At 35.6% G+C, this 14,690-nt stretch overlaps 1 protein-coding gene across 5 annotated transcripts in view; it reads right to left on the bottom strand.

Moving 5' to 3' along the window:
• Positions 1 to 14,690, bottom strand: part of ZMYM2 (zinc finger MYM-type containing 2) — a 134,349-nt gene that overhangs the window by 60,880 nt on the left and 58,779 nt on the right. For all 5 annotated transcript variants that reach the window (XM_030813277.1, XM_030813280.1, XM_030813278.1 and 2 more), the window contains 4 exons: positions 11,967 to 12,038; positions 4,818 to 4,968; positions 4,261 to 4,376; positions 116 to 232 (listed from right to left, as the gene is read on the bottom strand). In XM_030813277.1, the coding sequence (XP_030669137.1) occupies positions 116 to 232; positions 4,261 to 4,376; positions 4,818 to 4,968; positions 11,967 to 12,038 (456 nt within the window). The remainder of the gene's footprint in view (positions 1 to 115; positions 233 to 4,260; positions 4,377 to 4,817; positions 4,969 to 11,966; positions 12,039 to 14,690) is intronic.

Genomic DNA, 14,690 nt, shown 5'->3' on the forward strand with positions numbered 1-14,690 from the left:
CTGAAAAGCATATTCTTATCTACCAAGATATAGGTTTCCAGATGGAAATACAACACTTATTTTACTAGATTTTCTTTTTAGCACTAGATAACACACAATACAAAATACAACTTGCCTCCCATTCCAGGATTTCTGGTTTTGAACAAAAGGAATTTTTGCAGTAGTTGCATTTCAACTGAATATCACTTGGCGCTACAAACTGGCCATTTGGAGATGACTGCATACTTAGAGCCTAAAACAAAGAACAAAAGATACTAAGTCTGACATGTATGTTTGAATTTCTATTTCTGATTACTGTCATATATCTACGATGTCCAGAAAGTAATATGCATCTTGCTTAGATATCTTTTCAGCACATAAAACTCACTTCCAAATTTTGTCCTTAAAAATTATAGTATATGTTAGTTTTATAAAACTGAAATTAAATTTTTTACCCACAGAATTATTATTTACCTAAAATAAGAAAAGAAAAAAGAAAAAATCATACATTCAATCATCATCTGTTCACTTAAAGAAAATGTAAGGAAGTAACAGTAAGCAAATAATAGTGAGGTTAAGTTGCCCATGTTCTGAACTAACAGAAGTTTAAAAAAACAAAAACAAGAACAAAAACCTAGTTCTTATTGCTATCTCCAATAATCATCAAATATCTAATTTACTAATGTTTTGTGCCACTGCATCCCTACTATAATTTTCATTCCAAGTCTACCAGTGAAATAGGCCTATGTTGGTTGGCCAGGCGCAGTGGCTCACATCTGTAATTCTAGCACTTTGAGAGGTCAAGGCGGGCAGATCACCTGAGGTCAGTAGTTCGAGACCAGCCTGGTCAACATGGCAAAACCCCATCTCTACTAAAAATACAAAAATTAGGCTGGGCGTGGTGGCTCATGCCTGTAATCCCGGCACTTTGGGAGGCCAAGGTGGGAGGATCACAAGGTCAGGAGATCGAGACCATCCTGGCTAACATGGTAAAACCCCCGTCTCTACTAAAAATACAAAAAATTAGCTGGGGGTGGTGGCAGGTGCCTGTAGTCCCAGCTACTCAGGAGGTTGAGGCAGGAGAATGGCGTGAACCCAGGAGGCGGAGCTTGCAGTGAGCCGAGATCACGCCACTGCACTCCAGCCTGGGCGACAGAGCAAGACTCCGTCTCAGAAAAAAAAAAAAAAAAAAAAAAAATTAGCTGAGCATGGTGGCACATGCCTGTAATCCCAGCTACTCGGGAGGCTGAGGCAGGGGAAATCCCTTGAACCCAGGAGGCGGAGGTTGCAGTGAGCCGAGATCACACCACTGCACTCCAGCCTGGGTGACAGAGCAAGACTCCATCTCAAAAAAAAAAAAAAAAAAAAAAGGAAAAGAAATCAGCCTATGTTACATTTAAAAATTGATGACTTCTTCAAAGTTAGGAGAAAAAAGATTTACACACTGGTATTCATACCAGGAATTTTACTATTCCTTTTTTTAAAGTTAAAACAATTTACAGACTGGATGTCGTAGCTCACACCTGTAATCCCAGTACTCTGGGAGGCAGAGGCAGGAGGATTGCTGGAAGTCAGGAGTTCGAGATTAGCCTGGCCAATATGGCGAAAGTCCGTCTCTACTAAAAATACAAAAATTAGCTAGGCATGGTGGCAGGTGCCTATAATCCCAGCTACTTGGGAGGCTGAGGTAGAATCACTTGAACCCAGGAGGCAGAGGTTGCAGCGAGCCAAGATCATGCCACTGCACCCTAGCCTGGGCGACAGAGTGAGATTCTGTCTCCAAAAAACAAAAAAAAATTTACGGAATAAGACACAATATAAGCATACATGGACATTGACAGATTTTTTTCTAATTCCTAATCTGAATGGTGAGGACACTGGTTTTAATTATCATTCTTTTTAACCATATTACTCATACACTACATATAATCTTAATGCATGAAATGGTTAATAAAAATTAGCTATTCAATGTACAGTGGAAGGAGGAAAAAAACTACCATTTTTTAAACTTCTGCATACACTGTACAACACTAAGTTTGTGAAAAATAAAATATACAGATTTGAGACTATCAGATGAATAAATTTAAAAAATAAAAGCCAACATTACCCTTAGCGTTTCCAAAAAATTTGAGCCCCATTAAAGTTAACCAGTCTTTCAAAACAAATGGAATATGCTACAGTCTGAATGTTGGTGTTCCCCCACAAATTCATAGGGTGAAATCCTAAACCCCAAGGTGACAGTATTAGAAGAGGTAGAGGCTTTGAAAAGGTGATCAGACCATTAGAGCTCCACCCTCGTGATCTAATCAGTCAGTACTATTGTAACAGAAGCCTGAGGGAGCTCGTTTGCTACTTTCACCATGTGAGGACACAGCAAGAAGGTACTATCTATGAGGAACAGACCTTCAATGGACAACAAATTGCCAGTCTTACTAACCTCCAGACTATGTGAAACAAGCTTCTATTTATAAGCTACCAGTCTAAGGTATTCTGTAACAGTAGTCTCAATGGACTAAGAGGGAATACTATCCTATTATCTTACTTTTAAAAGGAAAAACATCTAATGAAGATATAAAGTTCAAAATATATGGTTTGCTTTATGATAAAAGGAAAAATGTTGCTTTTCCGTCAATTTTGTATTATTTATATGCAGAGTGATGAGGCTGCCTGTAGGCCTATCTGGATGTATTCCTCAAAATAAGAGCCTAAATTGAGTACAGTCGGTCCTACATATCCATGGATTTAACCAACAGAGGATCAAAAATTTAAAAAAAAAAAAAAAAAGATGATTGCATCTGTATGGACATGTACAGTCATTTTCTTCTTGTCATTATTCCCTAAACAATACAGTATAACAACTCTTTACATAGCATTTACATGGCATTAGATATTAAGGGTAATCTAGAGGTGATTTAAAGTACACGGGAAGACTTGCATTGTAGGTTGTATGCAAATACTATGCCATATTATATAAGGGATTTGGGCATCCCTGGAATTTTATATCTGCAGGAGGTCCTGGTACCACTTGCCCATGGATATCGAGGGGTAACTGTATTATCTTAAAATATACAATGTACATATACAGAGGATCTTATCAAATCATGGGTGATACAAGTTTCAATTAAATGCAAAGGGTAGTTACAACATTTTCAATTATCAGTTTAGTTTATCCAACAATATCAAAAAACAAAGTTCAAGATCTGACAAGTAGCATGCTATAGACACTGTCTTCCTCTCTTCTAATTAATAATTATTCCTTATTTCTAGTTTAAGAAAAGCCAACAAGTCAAAAGCAGTATCTACCACTGTAAAGATGTATCAATGGCCATGATCCCAACTTCTAAAATAACAAGTTAAGTCTTAAATGTGGTTTATCACCTAAGCTTAGTGAGAATATTACTATTAACAAAAACTGACATTCACTTGAATTCAAAAACACCTCAATTTAAATACTAATAAGTGATATAGTAACTATTATACTTAAGAAACTATATTTTCAGTTTAAATAAATTAACATAGAGCACAGTACCTGGAACAAAGCAGAACTGTTGGATGAATTAACTCATGAAGCATGGCTTTATGCACGGGTTTGAACCTTTGGGTAATACCCTGAAATTTTCACACACAACAGGTAAACCTAATCGTATCACCTAACTAATGCTTGAATTCCCTCTAAACTATTCCTTCCTAGTGGTCAACCAGTTTAAGTTTGAACGCTTCCCAGAATCTATCTTCTGAGACTATCCATACTCCAAATTTGAAGAACTATGTCAGAAAGTCTTTCTTTACATTTACCAAGATGAAAAATGTCTCCCTAAAACTGATCTTGTATTAAATTAAGGCCTAGTGCAAAAAATCTAATTCCCTCTTTACATGGTCCATTTCTAACATATGAAGAAAGCATGTATTCTTATCACTTCCAGGCTAAATACATCTAGGTCCTCCATTCATTTGTCACATAAGAGTTCCCCTTACGGTTCACATTTTATTCAAACCATCTAATAAGAAAAAACTACACATCAGCACTGAACTAAACTATATTAAAATTTCTTTTCCTTCAAAATCTGTATCAGAGTAATAATTATAATTTCAATTAGACTATCCAGGCTAAAATAGAAAACTGGTACAGCCATATACTCTGTGACTAGGATATCCACCTTCCAATTTGACCCTCAACAAGCTACATAAAAATTAAGATAAAATAAAGCATATTATATTACACTGATTATTTTCTATGTGTATTTTATTGGGGGCATGGGTTATGCAAAATAAACAACAAACCTGAAATTTAGCCACACAACTGGAATTGCAAAAGTTATACAGTTTTCCATCAGGCATTGTGGCTTGGTACTGAGGTAAGGAGTTTCGCTTACAAAAATGGCAAATAATTCCCAAACCTAGGAAAGAAAAGGTACATATCTGATTTGTTAATAAAGTAATAAAAAAGCTTTTTTTATCTTAACTGCTAAGATTATAGAAGTTTCTGTTAAAAAATAAACTATTATTATTTGCACCTTCAATACTGAAGATTATGTGCACCTTTAAAATATTGTCATAACGGACTCTCATATTATGCCACTAAAACATACATAGATACAGAGAAAAAACTCAGTTTTGGGTAATTTTTTAGATGGAGTAACAATTTTAGTTAAGAACATAGATATGAAGAGAACTAAAAAAGTAGTACAAAATAATCAAAATAATTAGAAGTTTTCAAAAAGATTAATATAAAATAAAAAGCTGTTAAAAACAAGCATAAAAACATTAAATAAGAGTATTTATGCAAAAAGTAATTACATTGTAAAGTTTTTTTAACTGTCCAAATATGTGAAACTTACTTTGTGATTTTGCATATTTTGTCTTGTGACTGTTCATACAAGCAGTTGAACAATATGGCTCCATATATCCATTAGGACCTATACACTGAGTCATATCAAAAAACCTGCACTGTGTTCGGCAACCAGTACAAGTTGTCAGTTTTCCGTATTTCTAAAATTTGAAACGTAAAAAGATAATTTTTAAGACTACAACTTAACTAGAAAAGAATTACCAATTTTTCATTACACTTTTTGTCTCTGCAAAACAATCCTGTTAATCTCTAAACAGGTTTAGAGCCATGAGTATTCATCTACATACAAACTATTAACTATGCAACAACTGTTAAGGTCCAAACAAAGCAATGATCATCAGCTAAGTCGCCTTCAAAAATAGAATGTTTTTCTCTCTATTATATTTAGTTTAACAAAATCCCTACATAGAGTTAAGTAAAACCTGAAAAATTCAGGAAAGGCACAGTGCTTTTTGTTTACAATGAGGACATACTTCTTTGTCATTTGACAAAATAAATTAAATGGAGCTATGAAATATAAGCCTTAATAATAAAAAGTATGGTGAAGAATGAATTTGAAGATTTTAAATCCTTTTCCCACTGAGCTGCTATTGTTCCAAGCACTTTTGGAACTTCTCTTAAAAATGATTTATCACCTATCTACTACATTTGAAATCTCATCAAACCACAATAAAATATAAAAAATTTTTTGAATTAAAAAAATTTAAACCACACTCAAAATGACTTCTGGCTATAAAATGAAGTAAATAATTCATCAATAGATACTAATAAAGTTAATCCTCCTGCCAAAAGTGAATACAGTAATGTGCCAAATAACGATGTTTCACTCAATGATTGTAATGCCATATTTCTACTGTACCTTTTCTATGTTTAGATATATGTAGATACACAAATACTTACCATTGTGTTACAACTGCCTGCAGTATTCATTACAGTAACATGTTGTGCAGGCTTGTAGCCTAGCAGCAATAGGCTATATGCCATTTAGGTTTGTTTGAGTACACTCTGTGATGTTCACAAAACAAACTTGTCTAACGATGCATTTTTCAGAATGTATTCTTGTCATTAAGCAATGCATGACTGTATGTGCCGCCAACAACAACAAAAGGAGATAAAGAATATGAGGGCAGGGTGTGGCTCACACCTGTAATCCCAGCACACTGGGAAGCCTAGGGAGGTGGATTGCTTGAGTCCAGGAGTTTGAGACCAGCCTAGGTTCAAGCAATCGCCTGGCTATTTTTTTCTGGTGGGGGTGTATTTTTTTTGTAGAGAACTGATTGAGCCCAGGAGTTCAAGAACAGCCTGGGCAACACAGCAAGACCCCATCTTCCACAAAAAGAAAAAAAAGGTAGAAATAAAAACGAAAGGCTAGCCTTCAAGTGCAACTTGTTTTGATCCTCTTTCTGAGTGGGTGCAGAACTCTGTCATAATCAAGTTAAATCAAATATCACAAATCATGTTGCAAAATAATTGCATCCTTTTTCCACCTGATGTTGCAATTAAATCCGTCTTCATACCCACGAGCATCTATACAATATGAAAATATAAGAAGGCTTCGAAATGTTCCACGGATAGCATAAATAATAGGTGTTCTAGATAACAATCAGGCCAAAAATAACAACTGAAATGAATACACTGCATGGAAAAATGTCACAAATACCACAGGGTTTCAGAAAATGAAAGTAATAAATGGAAGGTAAAAATAAACAAAAAAAATACAATCAACATCAAGAAAAAGGTCTTCCAGCTTGAAACGAATAGAAAAAGTATAAGAACACACAGCTGTTTATGTGCCAGGAATGCATATTCATTATCATCTTATTAAAACCACTTATGCTGCCTACTTCCTCATTTACTGAAATATCAACTAAAGGAAGCCCGAAATTTTGCTTTTCAAAGTGGAAATCAACTCATTCTATAATGATAGGTCCTCCTTCAAAAATATTTGTCAACTGCAAAAGAATGGTGACAAGGAAAAAATAAAAATGGCTGCAATCATATTATATCTTATTATGATGTGTAAGTATAATAGAGGAGAATGCTCTGTTTTTTTTTTTGTTTCCTCAGGTCTATTTGATGACTTAAATTTCTATACTGGAAAAGGGGCAAAAACAAAGCAAATCAATGAAACAGAATATAAAATGCTCAAAACTTGAAACTACAGTACAAATTAGTAATGCTATAAAATATTCGGGACAACTGCCACTATGTTGCAAGTTTGCAAGACAGAAAAACCAGCTCCCACTACGTGTCTGTAGAAGGCCTCCATGTATCAGCACCTATAAGAAATTCTTTTACTAATATAAATTAAGTTCCACCATCTAATCAAATCATGGATTTGATTTCTATTTGAAACATTCTTCAAACTGACCGAGTGAGTCTATCCCTTGGATTTGTGATCCCAACACTGATTTTATTGGCAGAATGATTAAATAATTGGTAACAGTTTTAAGATATCAAGTAAACATGGAGTTAGGCAACTGTTTCACACAGACAAATAATTTTATCTAAAGAGAATGAAGGCCGGGTGCAGTGGCTCACACCTGTAATCCCAGCACTTTGGGAGGCTGAGGTGGGCAGATCACGAGGTTGGGAGTTTGAGACTAGCCTGGCCAACATGGCAAAACCCCATCTCTCCTAAAAATACAAAAGTTAGCCAGGCATGATGGTGCATGCCTGTAGTCCCAGCTATTCGAGAGGCTGAGACAGAAGAATCACTTGAACCCGGGAGGCAGAGGCTGCAGTGAACCAAGATCGCGCCACTACACTCCAGCCTGGGCAACAGAGTGAGACTGTCTCCAAAAAAAATAAAATAAAATAAAATAAAAAGAAAAGAAAAAGAATATGAGAAAGTACTATCAGAATGACAGAATCACTGAGAATATTTCAATACTGCCACTTTCACAGCTAACGCTGCCTCAAAGAACCAATTAATGAAAGAACATTAGCCAAAAGAGAAATACAATTTTATGCCATGTTTACTCAGCTTCATATGAAAGCAATCAAAATAACCATATTTAAATTTCATACAAATTTATCTGCATCCTATAAACACACATTTAGTGATGTAAAGGAACAAAGCTTTGTGGAATAAATTCAGAATTAAAATATTCCCTTTTTGGGCATGGGGAAAAATAAGCCTACATATAACTTCAGTAAAAAAGAATGAGATAGAACCAAGTGAAACAAGATATGGATAAGGTAAAAGGTAGATATGGGTAAGTTTATGACAAATTAGCTCATTTTCAGTCTACTCATTTAAAAGATGTACCTTATATTTTAATTTTAACCAATTTCACATGAATATCAAAACTGTCACGATTTTACAACTTCTCCCAAATTTTCCTTCTACATGTAGGAAATATATTTCATTTGGTACATTTGGACCAATCAAGTAGACCACATGGGAAGGTAATCAAGAAAGAATGGCTTGAGGTACCTGTTGCTGCAAATCTAATTTAGGAAATGGGGCCCCAAGATACAGGCTGCATATTATCTACTTTCCTAGCCACATTCAAATACAATATGAACTTTAGTCCGTGACATCATACAGTAAAAAATTTACCTTTATATTTACTAACCTCTAACTGAAATTTAACATTCTCTTTCACTCTGATTGGAGGCAACAAACTTACTTCATTAGTTTAATAGGGCCTATGACTGTCAAAAATAAAAATTCCCAATTTTTATATCACTCTTAGTATCCCTTAATATATCAATTACATTCAACTTTACTTCAAAATTGTAGTTATTAACCACTGTATTTTATTCCCAAATACATTAAAATAAAGCAGCACATTTCAAAAATTTAAAAAATATTTTGTTAACTATATTTTGATATAATTGGTTGTCTTTGTAATCATAGGTATTTTATGCATTTAATAACATTCTGAGAATGAATCTGTCCTTATTACCAAAGGAGTCCAAAGCACTGAAATAGTGAAGAACCTTGATTAGAAGAAGTGGCAATAAAACTCAAACAATGACATAATATTGTAATATTTATTATACTAAATAAGATAATTTCAAGTAAAAATTACAATTCATTTATTCCATAAAACCTGGAAATCATCTCTTCATATTACAAGATTTGTCTGTGCAGAGAAAAAAGGGTTTAAAAATTTATATACCATCATGTTTTACTTTTCTCTATTACTGTATAATTTACAATTTTTCTTTTAACAGACATATTCTAACTTTGTGATTTAAGGATTTTTTTCTAATTGACAACAAATGCTAAAAATAGTGGGTGAAAAGTTTGCTTAACTTAAACAGATACAGAGGGAAAAATAGCAACTTTACCCTGGAGAAACCTGACAGACATCCCCTTAAACAAGTTAACACACAATAATGGAACACACAGACATCATGTGCTTCCTGATGTGCATGAAGACGGACACAACATCGCTTATGAGGTATTCATGCCAAAAATGCATTACCTCAATCTAATCTTGAGGAACTATTAAACAAACACAAATTGAGGGATGCTCTCCAAAGTGGTATTCAAAATGTCAAGTCATTAAAGACAAACAAAAACTAGGGAATTACTTAGATTAAAGCAGAGGTAACTTCCACTCCCAACTAACAGAAACTAGATTTAAACCTCCCACTCACCTTTAACAACTAGAAAATTAGACACACACAACAAAAAAACAATGGTTTTCAAACTCTACTCCAAAGGTAGCACAGAACTGTATACCTAACAAAAGGGAAACAAATCAAGTGAGTCCTGTGGCTACCAAAACTTGAGGCCTAGAAGTAGCTGGGGGAACGGGAGGTTAACAGAGCCTACTTACTAGTTTCACTGAGTTGAGGAAACACAAGACTTTCAAGGCAGCTAGAATTTGGGAAACAGAGTACTGAAGATGATGGAGCTGCACAAAAAAGCTCTGATCTTAAAAATACATCTATAGACATATTTTGGCGGAAAACTGATCTGTGCATTTGTGAGAAGAAAGCACCTGTGGCCAGAGAAAGAAACCCAGAACCACAAGAAAGCATTAGGCCAACAATTCCCAAAGAACACACACAGCCAGGAGTACTCTGTATTGCTACCTGTTCAAGAGTGGGATGACCTTGTAATATGGGGGAAGATTCAGATCTCTCCAGGTATCACCACGGTAGTATGAATAAATAGCCCCAGACTAAAGTTTGCTCTACCAAAGTCTTTTCAAAAACTTAAAAGCAAGCCTCAAAAGGATCCAAATAATTCGAGGTTAATTTGACAGCATGCCAGAACAAAGTCCAACAAAACATTTAAAATAATACAACAAAATCCAGCAACCAAAAATGTAAAATTCACAATATTCTGAATCAAATTTAAAAATGACAGGCATTTTGTTAAAAAAAAAAAAAAGCAGGAAAACATGACTCATTACCCAGAAGAAGAAGAAAAAAAAAATCAAACTATAGAAACAGATCTAGAAATGGCAGATATGAAAACAGTAAGGCTGGGCATGGTGGCTCACACGTCTAATCCCAGCACTTTGGGAGGCCAAGGCAGGCAGATCACGAGGTCAGGAGATTGAGACCATCCTGGCTAACACGGTGAAACCCTATCTCTACTAAAAATACAAAAAATTAGCCAGGCATGGTGGCAGGCACCTGTAGTCCCAGCTACTAGGGAGGCTGAGGCAGGAGAATGGCATAAACCCGGGAGGCAGAGCTTGCAGTGAGCAGAGAGAGCGGCACTGCACTCCAGCCTGGGCGACAGAGCAAGGATCCATCTCAAAAAAAAAAAAGAAAAGAAAAAAAAAAAAGAAAGTAGGCAAAGATGTTAAAAGAACTATTATAAATACACTAATATATTAAAATATTAGTGGAGGAAAACATGAACATAATTAGGCAGGAAATCGAAGATACAAAAGAGACCCAAATGGAACTTTTAGAGATGAAAAACATAGCATCTGAAAAAATATGCTGCATGGTATTCACAGGTGATTTTAAAAGATCAGCAACTTTGGAAAGATAGAAACTTTCCAAAATGGAGTACAGAAGGAAAAAAAGACTAGGGAAAAACAATACAAATACAAACAACATGCAAAACAAATACAAAACAATACAAAAACAATACAAAACAATACCAAAAAAAGAAAAAAAAACAAAAAGCCTCAGTGACTGTGAGAAAGTGGCAGGAATTATCTGGAATTGGGGTCTCAGAAGAAGAGAGTTGGGAAAAGGCCTAAAAAATATATTTAAAGAAATAATGGGCCAGGCGCGGTGGCTCACGCCTGTAATGCCAGGGCTTGGGAGGCCGAGGCAGGCGGATCACCTGAGGTCAGGAGTTCGGGACTAGCCTGACCGACATGGAGAAACCCTGTCTCTACTAAAAAAAATACAAAATTAGCCGGATGTGGTGGTGCATGACTGTAATCCCAGCTACTTGGGAGGCTGAGGCAGGAGAATCGCTTGAACCCAGGGGGCGGAGGATGTGGTGAGCTGAGATCGTGCCATTGCACTCCAGCCTGGGCAACAAGAGCGAAACCCTGTCTCAAAAAAAGAAAAGAAAAGAAAAGAAATAATGGCCTGTGATCCTGTATTGGATTCTAGACAAGAAATAATTGTTTTTCATTTGTTGTAAGGGACATTAATGGACAAAATTTGAATACGCTCTATTGACTAACCTGATAATAATAGCTTACTGATGTAAATTTCATTATCTTGATAACTGTACTACAGTTAAAAGTCTTCCTAATTTTAAACACTTATTACTCATTACTAATTCATTTATCTAGATTAACAGAAATACAGACTTAGAAATTTTTTTGAAAGAAAGGTTTTTTTTTTTTTTAACTTTTCAGGTAGGCACAAAAGAGAAGATTTTTATATTCCATTATTAAATGCCTACTGTGTACAAGGTATTGTGCACTAAAAAAATTATATCTGAAAATAATTTCCTAAGAACATAAATATCTAAAGACAAATGAGCGTATCACAAGAAAATACATGTAAAACTAGTGAAATTAGAAATCTATCTATGTCTTGGAGATAAAGAAAACATTCATCATTTGATACAATTTAAGTTTGGAAATTTTAATATATTTCAAATTGGACAAGATTTTTCAGATACATATTAATGACAGTAGTAGCAGTGCTCGAAAATGTTAAGGCCTTGAACTCCATTTACATTCCTGCTTACCTCAGGCTGCATTAAGAAAGAGTCCTGCATGTGATCTCGAACCTCCTTCAGGAAGCTTGGATGGCTACCTACCTAAAAAAAGATTTTAAAAGACTTTATAAACACACATAAAGAATAGCTGCTAGATTGAAAGGTAAATAAGCATTATGTAAAAGTTGCTTCTCAATTATATTTTGTGACTTACAAACTCATTCCAACTTTTAAAAATGTCTGCCTGTCCTGTCCCCACTACTGTTGCCCAACTTAAAGAATTATCAAATAATTTTATCTTAGAAAAAATGGTATAATGATAAAACAGTAATAATGGGCTAAGGAATTAAAGATAGACACTTAGATCTGACTCAGCTCTAATTTCTGAGTAAAATCACTTCTAATTTGGAGTGTTCTCTCTTTAAAACCTATTTAACACTTATAATGAAACTCAAAGCTTTCTAAGTTAAGTCATTTGGAGATTACACAGCTACAATTTCCACCATATGCAAAATGGATTAAGAAATTCTTTTTTTTTTTTTTTTTTTGAGATGGAGTTTTTGCTCTGTCACCCACGCTGAATTGCAGTGGCATGATTTCGGCCCACTGCAACCTCCGACTCCTGGGTTCAAGCGATTCTCCCACCTCAACCTCCTGAGTAGCTGGGATTACAGGCACCTGCCACCACGCCTGGCTAGTTTTTGTATTTTTAGTAGAGACAGAGTTTCACCATGTTGGCCAGGCTGGTCTCGAACTCCTGACCTCAAGTGATCCACCCACCTCGGCCTCCCAAAGTGCTGCAATTATAGTCGTGAGCCACCGTGTCTGGCATGTTTGAGAAATTCTTTTGAAAGCACATATAACAGCTTCCAGCATGTAATACGAATACATATCCTTACTCCTTGCACAAAAGTTTTAAAAGACATGCTTCCTGCTTTCCATGAAAGTCAAAATACTATGCTAGAAAAGGAAAACTACTGAAAGGCATGGGACAAGCGTTATACAGTCTCCATTGCCAGGATCTAGATTATTAACTAAGTGTATCAATACACTTCAGAAACTAATTGAGCAATGAGAGCACATATAAACAACAAAAGGCAGCTAAGTTAAATGTTACAGACAAAGGTCAAAGGGGGTGAGGGGAAAGTAAGGAAGGATTATGATACAATTTTAGTTCCCAGGCTGCAGAAAAAGAAGACATTCACTATAGCATCTCATGTAGTTGTCTCTAAACACATCCAATTGGGTCTCTTTATCAGTAAAACAGTAAGGTATGGACTCCCACCTATTTATTTAACTAATGAATTATGAACATATAGTATGTAAGTATAAAACATGCAAGTAATTTTAAAGAATAAACACTATTTTAAATAATTTTTATTTAATAATAGTACAAAGAACATTTTCTCTATCCACTGGAGTAAAATCATGTGGTGTCAGTAGAGGTTATGTGGGGAACAGTATAAGGAACTCCTACTCCTCTAGTCAGGGTGGTATCAGCTAATGTCCAGAAAGGAGTCAGAACTCCCATATCCACTCAGCAATAACAAGAAGCTGCTTCTCCTCCACAGGTGTAGAGAGGCCAAGGAGAGAGGCTGACCTTTTAACTCTACTTGGCAATAACACAGTACTCAAAATGTTCAAGTTTCAAATAAAAAAATCATTTATCATGCCAAACACCAGGAAAACTATAATTTAAATAGAAAAGGACAATCAACAGATGCCAACACCAAAATTACAGAGATATTGGAGATACCTGACAAAGATTTTAAAGCAGTCATCATAAAAGTGCTCCAATAACCAATACACATGCACTTAAAAAACAAATGAAAACACAGAAACTTCTAGAAAAGAAACAGAAGATATAAAGAAGAATAAAATGGAAAGTATCAGTGAACTGGAAGATAGAATAATAAGTACCCAACCCGAAAAACAGACTGGGTGAGGGGAAAAGTAAAACAGAGCCTTAGGGATCTGTAGGCTTGCAACAACAACAAAAAAAAAATGGAACATTCATGTCACTGGAGTCCCAAAGGGAAAGGAAAAAGAGGACAGAGTTAGAAAAGTCCTCCAAAAACACTACAGTTTGAAATGTCTCAAATTTGGCAAAAGACATAAATCTACCGACAGAAGGTTAGCAAACACTAGGAAGGATAAAACCCAAAGAAACACCAAGATACACCAAATTCAAATTTCTGAAAACCAAAGACAAAGAAAAAACCTTGAATCTGGCAAGAGAAATGACACACCTGTAGGGGAAATACAGTTGAAACTGCAGCCTAGAGAAACAGTAAGACAACAGCTCCTCTACTCCACAGACCCTAATCCCATTCACACAAGAAAAGGCCAATTAGCCTAGACTTCCACCCTGGCCCAGCTACAATGTGATGCCTCACCCCAGCACCCTAGCCATGGTAAAGTCAGAGAAGGCCAAGTAGGAAACTTGAACTTCCACCCCACTGGGGTGGTAATTAAACACCTTAACCACCTCTACCCTAACTGAGGTGGTCTGACCTAGAAGAAAGTCAGAGCTTTTACCAACAACTTGCAGCAAAGAGGCCAAGACTGACATCACAGAATCTGAGGAGCAGTAAAGGAAAGAATGAAGAAAAGTAAGCAAAAGCCTAAGGGGCCCATGGAATAAGATCAAATAGACCAACATGTACTTTATGAGAGTTTCAGAAGAAGAGAAAGGGGCGAAAGATTATCTGCAAAATTAATGGCTAAAAACTTCCCATATTCAACAGACACAAA

This window comes from Nomascus leucogenys, chromosome 5 (genome assembly GCF_006542625.1).
Source record: "Nomascus leucogenys isolate Asia chromosome 5, Asia_NLE_v1, whole genome shotgun sequence".
NCBI classification, from domain to species: Eukaryota; Metazoa; Chordata; class Mammalia; order Primates; family Hylobatidae; genus Nomascus; species Nomascus leucogenys.